At 41.4% G+C, this 20,250-nt stretch overlaps 1 protein-coding gene across 1 annotated transcript in view; it reads left to right on the forward strand.

Moving 5' to 3' along the window:
* Window positions 1–20,250, forward strand: part of LOC126332800 (juvenile hormone esterase-like) — a 78,681-nt gene that overhangs the window by 50,262 nt on the left and 8,169 nt on the right. The window contains exons 5-8 of the mRNA XM_049996682.1: window positions 973–1,169; window positions 1,515–1,677; window positions 3,220–3,392; window positions 5,967–6,120. Of these exons, the coding sequence (XP_049852639.1) occupies window positions 973–1,169; window positions 1,515–1,677; window positions 3,220–3,392; window positions 5,967–6,120 (687 nt within the window). The remainder of the gene's footprint in view (window positions 1–972; window positions 1,170–1,514; window positions 1,678–3,219; window positions 3,393–5,966; window positions 6,121–20,250) is intronic.

Raw genomic sequence — 20,250 nt, forward strand, 5'->3', positions numbered from 1 at the left:
ATTTTCTTTCGGTTTAAGTAATGTAATATCGAAAAATCCTTATTAGTTGCAGATGACAATCTGTACCTAAATATTTGCTGTACTGCAAGTCACAGATACACAGACAACAGTTATTTTATTAGAATATTGTGAATATAACGACCATGTGTATGTGTTTGTGCGTGCGTGTGTTTATGTGTGTGTGTGTGTGTGTGTATGTGTTTTTCAACACAAATTTTGCTCCGACACCTTCCTATTTCTGAACGTATTGAAACCTCCCCTTAGAAAAATTTATGAATTACTGTGCTGATAAACCTCTTACGTTATTTGATTTTCAAACAACTGAGCAGAAGTGAACGTACTCAGACATTTCTCTCTTTACTTAAACGCAATCTGACATCCAAAAATCCCTACAAAAGAATGGCCCTGACTAACAATAACCTATACCTTTCATGAATCACTTACTCACAAAAATCTTCGTTACTCGAACTAGTGCAATACAATGAGCGCCAATACTGCCAGCTAAATAAAAGATTCTTACTACTGACGGCACTAAATACTGATAGGCATAGTCAGCAAATGAAAGATTTGATACAGAACAAACAATGTATATACTTTAATAGTGTTCAAAAGTTATATATATATATATATATATATATATATATATATATATATATATATATATATATATATTATCTTACAAATTTACTGTCTCTGATGGACACACATACAGATCATCCGCTCTCAAAACTCCGCCATATCACTCCCCACATCCACCACAACTGGCGGCCCACCTCCAACTGCGCAACGCTATGCGCTGTCCACATCCAACTGCCCAACACTACAATAGCGAAAATTCCAACATCGCTAACCAGCCACAGACTGCATACAGCACAGTCAGTGATTTTCATACAGAGCGCTACGTGGCGTTACCAACATAGAAACCTAAACAGCCTACTTACAGTATGTATTAACAATTGCATTCTTCCACAGGTTTGTTCCATCGCATCATTTGCCAAAGCGGGGCGCTAACGGAAGGTGCTATGAACACTAACTGTAGAGAGAGAGCATTCCGCCTGGCCAGGTTCCTGGGTTTCACAGGGAACACCACGGAGGAACTGGTCGCCTTCATGAGGGAGCAACCGGCAAGAAAACTCGTCGAACATGCGTCCGAGGCAGCTACGAAGGAGGTGACGACTCACACACACTCAAGGCACACGGACACACACACAAACACACACACACACACACACACACACACACACACACACACACATGCACAGAGAGAGAGAGAGAGAGAAATTACACTTCCCGCGCCCCTGTTCGATTTCCGGCGGGGTCAGAGATTTTCTCTGCCTCGTGATGGCTGGGTGTTGTGTGTTGTCCTTATGTTACTTAGGTTTAAGTAGTTCTAAGTTCTAGGGGACTGATGACCATAGATGGTAAGTCCCATAGTGCTTACAGCCATTTGAAAAAAGAAATTACAGAAGTCTTACAAGTGCTGCTAACAACTATTTTCTTTTATTTGAGAAAAGGAGAGTACGGAATTCGCGCCTTTCGGAGTATCGATTGAGCCTCCTGGTATACCAGATAGTGTGCTGACCCAAGATCCTTTCGAAGTACTCAGGAGTGGAAAATTTAAGCCCGTGCCGTTGGTCCTAGGCGTTACCTCTCGTGAAGGACTCATTTTTATGCAAGGTTTGTACTCCCTTCAAGACAATAATTATTATTCACTAGGTTTACACAAAAGAGTTCTACCCTCTGATATTCGTATCATTAATAATAGACAGGAATTAATGCTTCTATTCACAGTTTAAAACACGTTGTCTTATAAATAACACGATAAAAATGTTGCATATAAATTTAAGTAGATGTAGAATTTTATCAATCAGATTTTCCAAGGAGAGTTAAATGACAGTTTAGTGTGGATATACGTTAAGAGTGTCTTGTCTGAATGTCACTGTTGTGAAGACAGTTGTCGAAAATTAATCTATGTTAAATGACACAGTTTTCTTTCAGATGAAGATTTTAACTGCTGTGACATGTAATATACTGTGTGTCTTTCAATGGGTTAATGAGTAATTCAAGAATAAAGCCTACATTTTTTTTAAATTCCTACTGATTCGGAAACGCTCTTGAATAAACTACATGTGCCCTCATCGACCTTTGAGGGACACAGTGAAATGTGACTGCACTACAGCTTCCCCCCTCTCTACAGTGGCTGCCGAGCGACACATGGAAAAACACTCTGGAATTCTTTGAAACATCCCTACAGGAATCCTTGGCACCGTAATGAGTTTTTTCGTTGATATTCCTATGTCTGTTAAACCTTTCATTCCGACTGGAACAGTTTACACTCATTTCTGGCTCACAACGAGTGTCATTACTCAGTCTATAGTGCATGCGAAACAATTGATATTATCTTGCAGGCATCACACAGAGATAAAACTTCCCTTTAGCAGTGATAACAGCATTTTATGCTCACTAATGAAAATGAAATTTGTGAATTTTTACACTGGCTGTATTTTCCATTTATAATGTTTTTAGAATCTTATTATTCCGCTTCTACTGTGTCCGCCCCCGGTAGCTGAGTGGTCAGCGAGGCGGAATGTCATGCCTAACGGCCCGGGTTCGATTCACGGCAGGGTCGGAGATTTTCTACTTTTAGGGACTGGGTGTTGTGTTATGCTTATCTTCATCAGTTCATCCTCATCGAAACGCAAGTCGCAGAAGTGGCGTCAACTCGGAAGACTTGCACCAGGCGAACGGTCTACCCGACGGGAGGCCCTAGCCACTCGGCTGTGTGTGTGTTTCCCACTGCAACATAAAACGAATAAAAATGTCGTTCAAAGCTCCAACAAGGTATGTCCATCACGACGATCCGTTTGGTGGCCACTAGATGTTAACCGTCCGCTCCTACCATTCTGGCTGTCAGCCTTCAATACTAAACCTGTAACTATGAGGAATAAAAGCACTACCAGACCCTTAAATCCGAATAAAGCTCACAACCTAGTTCATAAACTATTACCAAAGGCCAGAAGCACAATTGTTCTGTAGTTTAGACTCCTTTGTTTTAAAAGCTCTTCATCGGAAATTCAGATATTGAAAGCGGCCTTAAGTTAGCCGCTTACTACAAGTACATCGTAATTCAGAAACGAAATCATGGTTCCACCACTTTGGGTTGTAACACTGTGCTTCGTTCGAGTTCCTGAATGGTGTAGCAACGTTTCTTTTTCACAGCACTCTCCAGAGACAAAGCAGCATGGCGAGAACTCAACCTGAGTTTTCAGAAAGCTCTACCTACCAGCATTCCCATCAAGAAGGAGGAGCGTATCACTGTTGCTCGAGATATCAAGCGGTTTTATTTTGATAACCAGCCGATAGAGGAATCTACAATTGATTTGTACGCTGACGTAAGTTGGTTTCTCCATGCATCACCATATGTAGAAATAATAATAATAATTATTATTATTATGGTACGGAATACGCAAAAAAACGAAGAATTTGGAAAATATCTCCTCGACGACTACCAGAAAACCATAGAAAAATTCATAAATTGAAATTTCACAGTGACAGTTTCAAAACTGTCAGAAAAAAATAAGGTTTTAAAGAGCTTTTGACAGTCATTCAGTTTAATATATACTTTCTCTTTCTGGAGACAACTGTATAGCTGTTCTTATTATCTACATCTACATCTTGATGGATACTCTGCAAATCACATTTAAGTGCCTGGAAGCCTTCACAATTCTCTATTATTCCAATCTCGTATAGCTCGCGGAAACAATGAACACCTGTATCTTTCCGTACGAGCTCTGATGTGCCTGATTTTATCGTGGTGATTGTTCCTCCCTAAGTAGGTGTCAACAAAATATATTCACATTCGGAGGAGAAAGTTGGTGATTGTAATTTCATGAGAAGATTACGCCGCAACGAAAAACGTCTTTCTTTAATTATGTCCAGCGAAATTACTCCACAAACTGTTGCACTAGAAAATACTTAGTTCTTACAGAATGACGATATAAATTTAAGTGTCACGCTTACAATAATATGATGCTACACAGTGTTTTATATAAATTACGTTATTATCACTTACGCTAAAAGCATCAATTTTATAGCTGGTCCCCTACTAGTCTTACAGTACATAGAACGTAACGGGTTTTATAAGAGCGAATATTTCTACAGCTGACTGAAGCCGATGCGCTAACAAACAATACATCAGCTTTTCCATAATTCGCAGACTAATAATTACAGCAGTTACAAATCGTATATTTTTAGGTTTGGTAGTTCCTCCAAGCACGTGTCGTAACAGCAAGCCATTAATGCTTAGTTTCCCCTGGGGCAGCTGGTTAGATGCTGAAGTGTGGACGTATTACGGCCCTGCAGAAAACATTAGGTCGTAAAGTTTGTGGCTTCCTTGTGGGAAGACTTTTAGACGTAGAGAAAACGACTACCACACTGATGTGTGTACCTATCAAAGTACTACATACAAAAACATCTGCACTCACATCTGTTGCACCCTTTTTAAACTGCCTTCCATCGTATATCGATAAAGCTTGTAAACAATAAGGGAACGTAAGAAAATGTAAAAATCACAAAGACAATTCACACAGTCATGCACAAGAGAGAATTCAGGTTCCACAGTAACAGCAGCAGCTGGAAGGGAGGTAATATGGAAAAAGGAATTTTCAACAATCCTGCATGTAAATCTGATAAGAACGTGGACAGCAAATCACATATTTTGGATTCCTAATATCATCTGCTTTTCGTCTCTGTAAGTGGATAGTTTATTTAAAAATTATGCACCAACAAAGACATTAGATCACTTTCTTAGCGACATTGATCTGGGAATTAAGAAGAAATTAATAAAAAAATTAAACCTTTTTTGCTTGACAAGTATTTTCAGATTGCACATGAATTGTTGAACACGCAGTACTGTTGACAGCGTGTATGTAACGTATTTTTATAGCAAAGCCTTAATTGCTTACATCAAAAAGTTTAAAACTATCTAATTTGAGCACAACCATAAAACTATATCCGTTTTTTGTTATGTTTTCATTAAACAGTGATTCATATCTTTAAGGGTAATGTTTATTTCTATGTTTACTTGAACTGTAGTGTCGGGTTTCCTTTCTCCATACATAATGCAAGCGTCTCACTTTAGAGCATCTGTTGCTCTTTACTCTCCGCAAATAACTCGTTTTAACTTCAGTAGAATATAGTTTAACGTTTGTAAGATAGAGATACTTATGAACTCTAACTATTTATTTCTTCATCCATAAACTAGACACCCTATTAATTGTTCTTTGGCTGCAGCAAAGCTAACTGACGTAAATGACGAAGTAAGAACTGATGGCTGAACATCTAGGAGATGCATCAAATCTAGTAAGGAGGTTGCCTTCATCACGCTTGTCCATTTCTCTATTACTGCTGTGGTATGGCGTCCTTATGTGGTGGCACTGACAGAAGATATTGAAAAAGTTCAAAGAAGGGTAACTCGTTTCGTATTCTTGTGAAATAGAAGATAGAGTCCGACGCAAATGATACGCGAATGTGGGCCGCAACCATTGAAACAAAGACGTCATTAGTTGCGGTGAGAGATCTTCACAAAATCTAAATCACCAAATTCCTCTTCCGAATGCCACAATATTTTTTTACTCCCATTTGCACACGAAGGAATGGCCATCGTTATAAAGTAAGAGAAATCTGTGCTTTCAAGGTTATATTCGGGCGTTCATTTTTTCCAAATGCTATTCGAAATTACAACGATTGAGAAATAACCTAAAAGTTGATCTGGCCTATGCCAAGCACTGAAGTATGAATTGCAGTGTAATCGTATATATATAAATATTGTGTTAAATGTTTCTTTAACCACATCCGTAAATTGGAATGTAACATACTACTCTTACTATAGTTCAGTTTCATTCAGCGTGAGGAACACTGTATCAGAAAATACTGAAAAAACGTCATGGACACATTTTTGTCAACAGCTCCGTGCAGATCTGCTGATCACATATCCCTTGGTGACAACTGCCAGGATTCTCTCTTCCTTGTCTGCAGCTCAGCCCGTTTACTTGTACCACTTCGACGTCGTCTCGAAACTTAACGTTTTCAAGAAACAATATGGTGGAGAACAGTTATCTGGTAAGTGGGGATCGTTCCTTTTCTCTTACTTGTTAATCTACTGTAACATTTATTGTTGCTGACAACGAAAGAAGTACGTAACAGTCCACTGCCTCTTCTAACGTAGAGGTTGTTTTAGGTTCGTAACATACACTACCTGGCCAAGGACAGGTGAAGAAACTTGAAGACACGGTCCGATGTCAGTACAACTTCGTACACGTGTATGCCATCGGAGGATAGGTAAATAATTAACTTTTAGAAATGGATTAAAAATAGTCTCGACTGTAATAAAGCATTTATTTACAGTGATCACCGGTTTCGGTCAGAATTTAACCATCTTCACACCACTTATACCACAATGGTTGGTGTTGACAGCGAACGAAGCAGGTGTTATGATTTCATGAACGTCGCGACGTTCATGCAGTTATAAGATCTGCTCCGTTCACCGCCACCGGCTACCATTATGATATAAATGGTCAGAAGATGGTCACATACTGACCGAAGCCCGTAATCAACGTAATTAAATATTTCATTGCAGTCGATAGCGTCTTTAATCTATTTTAAAGCACATTTAGCCAGACCGCTCTTTGTCCAACAGACTTGTTCTAAAAAATTAGAAAATGAGAAGGGTTACAATTCCCTCTGACAGGGAGGACGGGCACTAGTGTGCAATACAGTGTTGTTTGTTTTTAGTGTAGTTACCACGACTAGTAGCGTATAGAAATGGTGTGAACAGCGTTACATGAGAGATCAATTTGAAGGATTCCGAAGTGTCGCGTGTTGTGTGGGACAGCGTTATCAGCAGCAGAAAGAGTTTGAAAAATGTTGATTGTTGGTCCCACATGTCCAGCTGCTCGAATCGAGCAGTATTCGGATATGTAGGGTGTTCTGGCGTGACAGCAAGGACAGCCATATAGGTTCTTCAAGATTTCGGTCCACCACGTCTGACCACTACAGGTCAGGATCGCAGTACTGTGCACAAAGTGCATGGTAATACTTTCATACGTGTACATGCCGCCGGAGGACAAGTAATAGACTCACCATAGCATCCCGTGTCTTCTGGAGAAATTGGTCAGAGATTAACAGCATCTAGAGTCACGAGTTACTGTCCAATGTTCAAGCTGCTTTCAACACCAAGTCAGTAAAGACTGCTTCACGAGTGTGCCATGATCGGAAAACATGGAGTACTGATGAATGACGTCGTTTTGGGTTCAGTGATTAATCACAGGTGTGCACATCTCTGAATGACCATCGTCGTCGTTTATGCGGGAGAGGTCCTGCTAATATTGCAGTTATAGAGAGCCGTAGCGGTGTTACTTCTTGCATCATCGTATGGAGAGCCATCGGGTGTGACTTCAGGTAACGACGACTGGTTGTGAGTGAATCTGGCGGTACTATGGTATGTCGCTGCAATCCTGCGTCCCCGTGTGTTATCTCTCATGTTGCCCTTTCACCGTAGGACAATATCCGGTCACACATGGCATGTGTCTATAAACCGTCTGCATGATGTTAAGGTGCTTCCGTGGCCAGTATGATCCTCACATGGGACGTCTGTGGGACCATCATGTACATCACCACCGTCCCAGTGCCAGCATCAAGGATGAGTAGCCAAGCGAGACACAAGCAGCAACTGGGAAGTAACTGCTTTTGTGACATTTTACGAGTTGCTAACCAGTAGCGAACTATGTAGTTTCCTCTGTGTGCTTTGATAATTTAGTTTTTGAATTTGTGGGCGATAATTTTATATTTAATAGATACAGTCCCCACGACTACGTTTGTGTCGGAAAGTAAACGGAAAGTAAACCGATTATTACAATACCTAAGGATGAGCGAATTATTTAGTTTCACGTGAGTGCGTTGGTAGTTTAGTTTTTGAATCTCTGCGTGTTAATCTAATTTATTAGCCAAAGTCCTTGCTTTTTCGTCAGTGTCAACACTAGAGTTCCATAGCGCGTGTCGATAGTCCTTTGTTTGTGTGTATAGTGTAATTTTCCACGGTCTTCAGTATGGACTGGGACTGCGATTGTTGTGTGGGGATGCTAGCCGACTTGGTGACACTTTACTCTCAGCTCCAGGATGTGACGGAGTCGGTTACATGACGCTGTAGTGGAAGGGAATCACTGTAGTAGGCCGATCGTGGGGATCCAAAGGACGTCTAGCACGACGCGAGAGTCCGCCAATCGGTCCGCACCGGTGGCCAGCTGCTTCCACTGAGTTTGACCTCTTACTCATTATGGCCTAGTGTGAGATCGCCTCGAGGCGTGGCATGGGGCGAAAGATCCCGTTGTGCCGAACGTTAGGCCTCCCTGGGTCGACTGACAAAAACGCTACAGGGGCTGTCTGTGGCCGACACTTACCCTCTTTCAGAGGAAACCTCGTAGCCTGGAATATCTCGGCAATCACAGATAATGGGAATATTGATAGTTGGGAGCTCCACTGTTAGGCATGTCATGGGGCCCATTAGGAACATGTCTGCGAAGGAGTGGAAGAAAGCTAATGCACATTCCATGTGCATACTGGATGGAGTCATTCCAGACGTGGAACAGGTCCTTCTGGATGTCATAAGAGCACAGGTTGCAGCCAACTTCTAGTGGTGGCTACGTCAATACCAATGATATGTGTCGCTTTGTATCGGAAGAGATTCTCTCTGGCTTCGAGTGGCTAACAGAACAAGGAAAGGCTGCCAGTCTTGCTCGCAAGATGAAACCAGAGCTCACCATTTCCAGCAGAGTCGACAGGACCGATTGCGGAACTATGGTTCAAAGCCAAGGTGGGGATGGGGGTGGGGGGTAATTCTAAATCAGACGATTCTGCAACCATGTAGGCTGCAGATTCTTCGACTTGCGGCCTAAGATGGTGGGGTTTAGGGTTCAGCTATAGAGGTCAGAGGTCCGTTGCACACAGGTGGTGGCTACACGGGTAGCAGGGATTGTGTGGCATGGACTGGGTGGTTTTTTAAGTTAGAGGGTCTCGGGGAGACACAAAAAAGGGTGTAGGTCGGATAAAGGAAGAACTTAGATCTAGGAACCATCGCTATAACAACTGTAAACTGTCGTGGGGCTTTTGGGAAATTACTAGAACTTCAAGCTGTAATAGAAATCACCGATGCTCAAATACTCATAAGTACTGAAAGCTGGCTAAAGACGGAGATACGTTCAGCCGAAATTTCTGCGAAGGACCCAACGGTGTTCAGAAAGTATAGGCTAAATAGGCTAAACACAGTTGGCGGTGGCGTGTTTATTGCTGTTAGAAGTAGTTAATCTCATAGCGAAATTGAAGTAAATAGTTACTGTGAGTTAGTATGGACACAGTTTATTCTTGGTAACTGGAATAAAATGATGATTGGATCCTTCTATTGACCTCCCAACTCTTGTGGTATAATTGATGAAAGATAAAATAAAACATGAGTCCAAATTCAAACACGTAGAAAACTCACACAATTATAGTTATTAGTGACTTCAATTTACCCTCAGTATATTGCTAAAAATACACGTTTACCTCCGGAGGTGTGCATTAAACGTTATCTCTAATTGTGCTAAACGCATCCTCTGGAAATTATTTAGAGCAGTTAATTCATGCTGCCACTGCAACAGTAAATGCTTGCGAATACACATTTCACCTTTTAGCTACAAATAATCTTGAGCTAATAACGAGCATCAAAACGGATACAGGGACCAGTAAACACAAAGTTGAAGTAGTGAGACTGAATAATGTAACTCCCAAATCGTCTAAAAATAAACAAAAGGTACACCTGCTCAGAAAATCAGATAAAAATTCGCTTGACAGCATCCTGAGAGCCAGTCTCCTCTCCTTCTAAACTGACAATGTAAGTGTAGGCCAGATGTGGCTTGAATTCAAAGAAATAGAATCGACAGCATTTGAAAGATATGAAGCAAACAGATTAACGAACTACGTTCCCCCTTGGTGCTCCAAACGAATCAGAACACTGTTGCAGAAGCAATGGGAAAAGCAAGACAAATTTAAACGAACGTAAAATAACCAAGATTGCTCTGACTTCAATGCCAGATACATGTAATAGATTCCACAACGAAGCTTTGTCTCGAAATCTGACAGAAAATCCAAAGAGATTCAGATCGTATGTGAAGTATGCTAGCGGAAAGACACTCGATGCCTTCGTGATAGCTATAGAAATACTGTCGATGACAGTGCTGCTAAAGCAGAGTTACTTAACAAAGCCTTCCGAAATTACTTCACCAAAGAAGACGAAGTAGATAATCCAGAATTCAAATCAAGAACAGCTCCCAATATGAATAACTTACAGGTCGGTATCCTCGGAATAGTGAAGTAACTTAAATCACTTAATAAAAACAAGTCTTCCATTTCAGACTGTATACCAGTTGCGCTCCTTTCAGAGTACGGTGACGCAATAGGTCCACTGAAACATAACAACCGCTTGCTCGACAAAAGATCCGTATACAAAGGCTGGAAAGCTGCACTGCCACACGAGAAAGATAAAAGGAGTAATATGCAGCAGTATTTTGAAACTTATATTGTGTTCAAACATTATTAATTACCTCTAAGAGAGTGGTCTACTGACACATGGTCAACTTGGATTTGGAAAACATCGTTCTTGTGAAAAACAACTACCTCTTCACTAACATGAAGTGTTGAATACTACTGACGAGGGATTACAAATTGATTTCGAATTTCTAGATTTCCAGAAGGTTTCTGACACTATTAATCACAAGCTACAAGTAATCTAATTGCGTGCGTGTAGAATATCGTTTCAGTTATACGACTGGATTCGCAATTTTTCGTCAGATAGGTCACATTTCGTATCAATTGGCGGAAAGTCAAGGAGTAAAACTGAAGCGATATCTCGCGTTCCAGGAGGTAGTGTTATACGCCCTCTGCTGTTTCTTACCTACAAACGATTTAGGAGACCATATGAGCAGTTTTATTTGGTTGTTTGCAGATGATGCAGTCGTTCATCGTCTAGTAAAATGATCGGAAGATTAAAGCAAATTGCTAAACGATTTTGAAAAGATATCTGTATGGTGCGAAAACTGTCAATTGACTCTAAATAATAAAAAGTGTGAAGTCATCCACATGAGAGCTAAAAAGAATGCCTTATAGCTCGGTTAAATGATAAATCAATCAAATCTAAAGGCCGAAAATTCATCTAAATATCTGTGAACTACAATAACGAACAACTTAAATTAGAAAGAACACGTAGAAAATGTTGTGAGCAAGGCGAACCAAACACTACGATTTATTGGCAGAAAATGAAACAGCTCTGCGAAAGAGATAGCCTACACTGCTCTTGTAGTGGCCTATACGACCAATAGTTAATAACATAGGATGCCCTTCTTACAATCTTCATAGGAAACTGAATATGCTGTTAAAACAGTTCTATACATATGACGAGACTTTTTCGCTGAAAAATACCTTTGAGTTAGTAAAAGGAATACATAATACAACCATAGCGATAACAGCCAGATTTGCCACATTACACATTAAAAACTTGTATACCAATGTTCCGGTGGCAGAAACAATCAAAATTATTAGAGAAAACCTTATACGCCATAAGGCCCTTAATTACGACGAAATAACTGAATTAATGTATCTTCTTAAGACAACATTAAGTTTTAACTATTTTTCGTTTAATGATCATATATATATCAGCAGAAAGACGGCCTAGCTAAGGGCAATTCACTGGCAGGAACGATAGCCGACATTTTCGTCAATAACAAACAAGTAGTGTTTTTGAAAGATGATCCGTGCATACGCCAGAAAATTATATACTATAAGCGATATGTTGATGACATTCTAATATTATTTGACGGTAAAATAGAGGAGGTAAATAATTTGACGGAAATGTTGAACAGCATACACCGAAAACTTACTTTCACGCTTGATCATGAACAATATATACCTATAAATTATTTAGACGTAACTATTTTTTACGATAATGGACACCACAACTTTGTCATCTATCGGAAACCTACCACTACATATACCAATATCCCTGCAAAGTCATGCCGCCCAAATAGATATAAAAAAGCTTTCTTCTTCACAATGATACATAGGTTGAATAGAATACCACTAATACCGGAACAGAGACAGAAGGAGATTAACATATTAAAGCAAATTGCGATATCTAATGGATATAACGCAAATAAGGTAGAGACGATACAACAGAAAATATATGTCAGACAGGCGAAAATACCCGGAAAGAGAACTTTTGCGAATATGGGGAATGTATCAGATAAGATAAATAAACTGTTCAAGAATTCGGATGTTACGATTGCTTTCTCTACAAATACCATAGCTAATAGTCTTAAGCATAGTATAAGAGATGTTAAAAATAAGATGCTTGCAAATCAAGAATTTATAAATTGACATGTAAAGATTGTAGCAAAATTTACATAGGGCAAAAAGGGAGAAGTTTTAATACCAGACTTCAAGAACATACTTCTGGAACAGCACGTAATAAATCACTCTTCGGACAGCATTTAGATATAGAAAAACATGCAGAAATCAATATAAGGGAAAATCTGAAGATACTGCCTGTAACCCAAAAAGGACCTACGATGGATATTTTAGAGAACCTGGATATTTTCATACATAATTAACGGTATTCGGCAGTGACGCTGAATGACGAAATAGAGAGTCACGATTAAAAATTTTTAGAGCTATTCGAAAATACACTCCTGGAAATTGAAATAAGAACACCGTGAATTCATTGTCCCAGGAAGGGGAAACTTAATTGACACATTCCCGGGGTCAGATACATCACATGATCACACTAACAGAACCACAGGCACATAGACACAGGCAACAGAGCATGCACAATGTCGGCACTAGTACAGTGTATATCCACCTTTCGCAGCAATGCAGGCTGCTATTCTCCCATGGAGACGATCGTAGAGATGCTGGATGTAGTCCTGTGGAACGGCTTGCCATGCCATTTCCACCTGGCGCCTCAGTTGGACCAGTGTTCGTGCTGGACGTGCAGACCGCGTGAGACGACGCTTCATCCAGTCCCATACATGCTCAATGGGGGACAGATCCGGAGATCTTGCTGGCCAGGGTAGTTGACTTACACCTTCTAGACCACGTTGGGTGGCAAGGGATACATGCGGACGAGCATTGTCCTGTTGGAACAGCAAGTTCCCTTGCCGGTCTAGGAATGGTAGAACGATGGGTTCGATGACGGTTTGGATGTACCGTGCACTATTCAGTGTCCCCTCGACGATCACCAGAGGTGTATGGCCAGTGTAGGAGATCGCTCCCCACACCACGATGCCGGGTGTTGGCCCTGTGTGCCTCGCTCGTATGCAGTCCTGATTGTGGCGCTCACCTGCACGGCGCCAAACACGCATACGACCATCATTGGCACCAAGGCAGAAGCGACTCTCATTGCTGAAGACGACACGTCTCCATTCGTCCCTCCATTCACGCGTGTCGCGACACCACTGGAGGCGGGCTGCACGATGTTGGGGCGTGAGCGGAAGACGTCCTAACGGTGTGCGGGACCGTAGCCCAGCTTCATGGAGACGGTTGCGAATGGTCCTCGCCGATACCCCAGGAGCAACAGTGTCCCTAATTTGCTGGGAAGTGGCGGTGCGGTCCCCTACGGCACTACGTAGGATCCTACGGTCTTGGCGTGCATCCGTGCGTCGCTGCGGTCCGGTTCCAGGTCGACGGGTACGTGCACCTTCCGCCGACCACTGGCGACAACATTGATGTACTGTGGAGACCTCACGCCCCACGTGTTGAGCAATTCGGTGGTACGTCCACCCGGCCTTCCGCATGCCCACTATACGCCCTCGCTCAAAGTCCGTCAACTGCACATACGGTTCACGTCCACGCTGTCGCGGCAGGCTACCAGTGTTAAAGACTGCGATGGAGCTCCGTATGCCACGACAAACTGGCTGACACTGACGGCGGCGGTGCACAAATGCTGTGCAGCTAGCGCCATTCGACGGCCAACACCGCGGTTCCTGGTTTTTCTGCTGTGCCGTGCGTGTGATCATTGCTTGTACAGCCCTCTCGCAGTATCCGGAGCAAGTATGGTGGGTCTGACACACCGGTGTCAATGTGTTCTTTTTTCCATTTCCAGGAGTGTATTATTTGTACACAATGATGCTACTTTTCCTTTTATTATTTTAATACATTAATTCCTTAAATGGGTATTACAAACGTGTCGTAAACTTTTATCCTATCTTTAGATGTTTTACGTTATCCTCGATTGTAGATATTTCCATACTCCAAGTAAGTGACAACTTCTCTGTGGATGAAGAGCTATGACATACCTCTACTACGGCAACGGACGCCGTGGCCAGGGCAAAGATAACACCATACGAACACACCAGCTGCTACCATGAGGACGGCGTCCTCGCTACACAGACTAGAGGGCGCCTGATATACGCTTTGTAATCCGTGGCAACAGCGTCCTCACCACAAGGAGTAGAGGGCGTTGTAGTCCTTCCATGTTAGCCGTTTTTAGTAAACTGACCCAATGTTTTCTACGTAAATGTACGAACAGATATATTATAATACAAGACGACACCAGTTTTGTCTGTCAAAAATTGTTTTACTTTATATTGTGGCACATAATGTAATATACTTTTACGAATTAACTACGGAACGTTTGTTATTATTTTGTAAATAACACTCTTTTTAAATGGAATGGTTCCATTTTCTGTTATTACTGTCACTTAAATTTATGTTAAACTAAGGTGACTAGTAATTACATATAATAAACTGTATTAAATGCCGTTGATCGCCGCTGGGGGTGTTGCCGTCTATTCACGTGATCTCAGCACGCTATTTAAGCCCATACGAAGGGTTAGTCTCGCATAGTTTCCTGCCGTTATGTAGACAGGGGTGGCACCACCAGCAGTAGACCAATGGGTAACATGTTTTAATTTTACGTAATTTTAGCTGTTATATAATGAAGTCTTTCTGACGGATATCTATAATTTCACAGTGTAAACGTCCAGAAGATGACCCCTACGTCGCGTTGAAACCGGTTGCCGGTATAATAATAATAAATTCGATTAAGCCTGTTTTTAAATGATTGATTAATCATACTAATCGCTGCTACATCTCCACAACCGTGTTGTCGAAAAAAGCTTTTCGTGTACCCACAGGACATCGTGTTACGTCTCAAATGGTGCGCAATAGGCTGCATGATTACCAACTTCAGTCCCGACGTCCATGGCGAGGTCCATCTCTGCAACCACGTCACCATGCAGCGTGATACAGTTGGGCCCAAGAGCATTCCCAACGGACCGCTCAGGAGTGGCGTCATGTTCTCTTCGCCGATGAGCGTCGAATATGCCTTAAACCAGACAAACGTCGGACACGTGTTTGGTGGCAACCCTGTCTCCCCCACCCCCTCGGCCCCAACATCACCACCACCACCACCACCCTCTAAACTCCTGCTTCCCCATACTTTTCTCCGTAACCAAATTAACAAATCTTTCGTGCACCAGGATGTATCCTACCTACTGACACCTTTTTAAGTTGTTCCATGCAAATGTTATTACCCTAGGTCGTATATACCTGCTCCTTAGCTACTCGAGCTTCCCATCTAATCTTCATTTCTTTTCTGTAACACAACATTTCAAAATCTCCTGCACTCTTCCTGTCTGAATTATTTATCGTCCACTTTTCACTTCCGTACTACATTCCAGATAAATACTTCCTAACACTTATATTTATTAGGCTGATGCTAAAGGTCGTAGCGCTATTTTTCTTTATTTGTCGACAGCCACATTTTTATTTGTAGTTCATTGTAGCTATCAGAGTATACACATTGTCTTTACGCCATCTGCAGATAATGAATTCAGCTGTGGACGCAATTAAATGGAGTGTCAGGTGTTGGTATCGTACAATTTCCGCCATATTCTTCCGTATGAGTTCAATAGAAGGGTGACAGCACCGGAGGCAGACAAATTTCGTATATGGCAATAACACCACTGGACAGAGCACGCAAGGAAAAGGGTTTTCCCGCTGTAAGGACCGTCCTTTTGACATTAGTTACTCTCCGAGTACGGGAAGACTTTCGGGGTTTGATGAAGATCGTTTAAGCGCCTATAATGATGTACGTCACCGACCGCTCCCATCCTGCATCATTACTGGTTACGAGGAAAGGTGTCCTTATGCTGGTACAAGAAAATAAAGTAATGGTTGAGCCGAATCAAGCAATAATTCCCCTGTACAAAGACCTGCACCCATTCAAAAAAATTGCGTTATGCATCTGGTGGAACAAAGACCGTGTGGTGTGCTACGAATTGCTTCCCCGGGATCTAATCATCTCTGCTGACATTTATTGTTAACTAGTGAGATGTCTTACAGATACAATCGAAGAATGACTAGGAAGACTGCGTGAAGTGATGCTACTCCACGATAATACCCACCAATATTCTTCTAGAGTGACAAAAAACGTTACGTAGGAGTTGGGATGGGAAAACATTCCACAGCCACCTTATTCACCTGATCTTGCGCCGTTTGATTTTCGCCTTTTCCGTTCTCTAGCGATCAACCTTCATGGAAATTTCTTCCTAGATGAAAATGTATCCGAACATGGCTCGACGGGTTCTTCATCTAAAAACCACGTGATTTCTACAGTCGCGGGATTGATAAGTTACCCCAACGTTGACAGACTGTTGTAAATCGTGAATTAGATTGGCTTATTGATGACTAAAGTCTCCGTCATGCGTATCTGTTGTGTTTATTAAACTTACTGAAAAACGCTACGAACCTCTGCACCCAACCAATTCATTAACCCCTACCAAGTTTCTCTTTTCAGAAACGCGTTTCGTGCTATGGCCAGTTTCCATTTCATATTCTCTCTACTTTGGCCGGCGTCAGTGACCTTACTGCTCAAGTAACAAACCTCATCTGCTGTTTTCAGTGTCTCACCTCTTAACATAATTCTTTCAGCTTATCCTGATTTAATTCGACTGTATTGCTTTACCACTGCTTTACTTTTGTCGATTTTCATCTAATAACTTCTTTTAAAAGCAGTATCTATTCCATTCAGCTAATTCACTGAGGGCTTCGCTCCCTGTGACAGAATTAATGTTACGGGACAACCTTAAAGACTTTATTTCTTCTCCCTGAACTTAAACTCCCTCTCCAAATTTCTCCATGGCTTTCTTTGCATCTTCCTCATGTTACACACTATGTTCGGGGATAGGCTACAACTCTGTCTCACTTCCGTTTCAACTACAGTATCTCTTTCCTGTGCTTCGATTCTCATAACTTATGATTGGTTTCTATACAAGTTTTAAATAAGCTTCCACATCCTGTATCTTACCCCTGCTAACTTCATAATTTCACAGCGTGTATTCCAGTCAACACTGTCGAAAGCTTAATGCTACAATTGCTATGTACGTTGGTTTACGTTTGTTTAACCTATCCTTTAATATAAGTATTGCCTTGTTGTTCCTACAGTTCTTTGGAACCCAAACTGATTATCTCCGTGGTCAGTGTCTACGAGTTTCTCCATTCTTCTGAAAGCAATTTGTCAGTATCTTACGACAATTCCTCACGGGACTAATAATAAGGTAATATTCACATGTGTCAGTATGCGCCTTCTTTGGTACTGAAATTGTTGCATTCTTTAAGAATTCTGAGGATATTTCGGGCTTTTAGCTATCACGTACACTAAGAAGAATACTTTTGTCGTGGCTGGCTCTCTCTAACATCTCAATAATACTGAGAAAATACCTTCTCAAGGATCCTTGTTCTTGTCATTTCTCTGTCAAATGCTTCTCGTGGCTTCTTATAACAAGTCTGACCTGTAAAATACGTTTAAAATGTAAGATGCTACGTGAATGGCTTAAGTGATACGTCAGTTACTTCGTTGTACAGTTTTTTGTTAGTGCTAAAATCTCTGCCAAAATCTGTGGCATGTGCGATGGAGTAGTAGTTTCGTTCTAGATCGATTTAAGCTATCGGAAACAAAAGTCAAGGAGTTGTGAGGAAATATGAATCCGCCACATCAAAATGTTAACTCCTTTCTTAGTATTTCTTGATTTTAGAGATCCTGATGTTTCTTGGTTTTAGATATCCTGTAGGAATGGACTCTCGACTGACTCTAATAAATGTATGGCCTTTCTTAAGAGATGCACATCTTGTTATCAAGGGATCATTGTTTATACAAAAAAGTTCAATTTCTAAGGGACCAAATTGCTGAGGTCATCGGTACGTAGACTTCCGCACTACTTAAATTACCTTAAGCTAAGAACAAAACACACAACCATGCCCGAGGTAGGAATCGAACCTCCGTCGGGAGGAGCCACGCAATCAGTGACATGGCACCTCAAACCGCGTGGCCGCTGTTATTTATATTTATCCTTGCGTACGAGGTATTACAAAATGAAGTTCAGTACTTATGTAGCTTTGAATAAAAATATTGTTATTAGTTGTGTATTAAAGTAAAAAATACATAAATCAGGCTCTGTAACATTTGTGTTTCACTTCCGTAAGAATTTGTAAAATTTCCCTTGAGTAGAGATGTAATATGTGACATTTACAACGTGTCTTTTGCGAAAGATGAATACCTGATATACGTCACGTAGTAGCAGAAGCATCAAAATGGCAAACAAATACAGAAATGAAGAAAACTGAATAACAAATACCAGGCACTTAAACAGTTCCAGTTGTCATCAGTATATGTACGAAGATGTTAACTAAAAAGTCTCAGCACACGGTAATGTGTACTCCCTGAAGATGGTAATTAGAAGATGTTTACGGGTTCAGCAGAAGAGTCTTCAACGTTATTCGATACCGTTCTTTCTCGCATTTCGTGTAGACGTGGTAACTGTGCGGTAAGTGGGATCCATTGCGCGTAATATGTGACGGTGATGTATTCATGACCCTGTATTAAAGGCTAGGGCAATCGGACAATTGTACCTGTCGTGTCGCCCAGCCACATGTTCCACGACGTGTAACGTCAAGATAGAAACGCAGTTTTTTAACCACTGTCGATGTCCAAAGTTGACCACCAGCAGATTGGCCGAAGTTGACTTATCACGCCTCGTTGACAGGAAGACATATACGGCAGATTGAGCTCCTGCGGCAAGCATAGAGTGTAGACTACACCCTTCAAACCAAAGTGTCCATGCGTGCCAGCAAACGTCTAGGACAGATGACCGGTAGTAGTCACGCCGCTCAAATCTTCGGAGCACTGGATGCACTTAATGATGGCAGACCAGCACGATTTAACTCTCATTTACGACACTTGTAGCGAGGAGAGAACAGTATGATTTCAACAACAAAAAGATAGTTTTATGTCAGTCGAGATTGTGCAATAAAGAGGGCAGACATACATGCAAGCATTGAAAACATTCCAAATCACTGAGCTACCTATGCAGCTGCTACCCGTGATTACAAGGGCTACTGAGGATCCATACCTACCACATTCTGTGCTTTCTTCATAGTTTTAAATGCAAAGACACTGGACGATGAAGACTTCTTCGAAATGTTTAGGTATTCCGTTTGTTTGCATTTCACCTGTGGTGTACCAGTGAATAGGCCACAGGAGTGCAAATGTTAGGCACTGAAAAGAACGGTCTTGGGACAGGCTGAAAATACTTTATTTATGTTTATTAGCACTTTTGGTCTCCAACTGTGGTTCAGTAATATCAGTAGCAATTGCAGCACTCACTATGAATCGCCTGAACGAATCCAACCTCGTATTTTACCAGAGTAAGTAGTTCATGTTACAGAGAGGTAGCTTGGCATTACACTGTACTGACAAAAAAGGCAGTGATACAACATGCTCAAAAAAAGGGTAGCGCCGACTATTGAATTAGAAAGGTAAAAGCAAAAGATTAGTCTCGGGTAACAGGTTTTTCGTACGATAAAATATCAATTAGCACAGGCCATGCAGCAATGATAAACTGCACCAGTGAATTGAAATCACTCTTACGTAAAGACACGATGATCATGAACTTATACTACACATTGGGATGATCGCCAGGTACACGTACGATCGTAACGCCTCAGTCTATGATGTTGGCTTGATGTAAGAGCGTTGTATCAGCTGTGGATTTGTCTGTGTAGATGGTTCGATACGGTTTGCTGTAGGCTGTGGGGAAACCGTTCCGTTAGCTTCTATTGTTCAGAAGCAACGAACATAGGAACAGCAAAGGCATGTGGGGAGAACAA

The sequence above is a fragment of the Schistocerca gregaria genome, chromosome 2 (assembly GCF_023897955.1).
Source record: "Schistocerca gregaria isolate iqSchGreg1 chromosome 2, iqSchGreg1.2, whole genome shotgun sequence".
NCBI classification, from domain to species: Eukaryota; Metazoa; Arthropoda; class Insecta; order Orthoptera; family Acrididae; genus Schistocerca; species Schistocerca gregaria.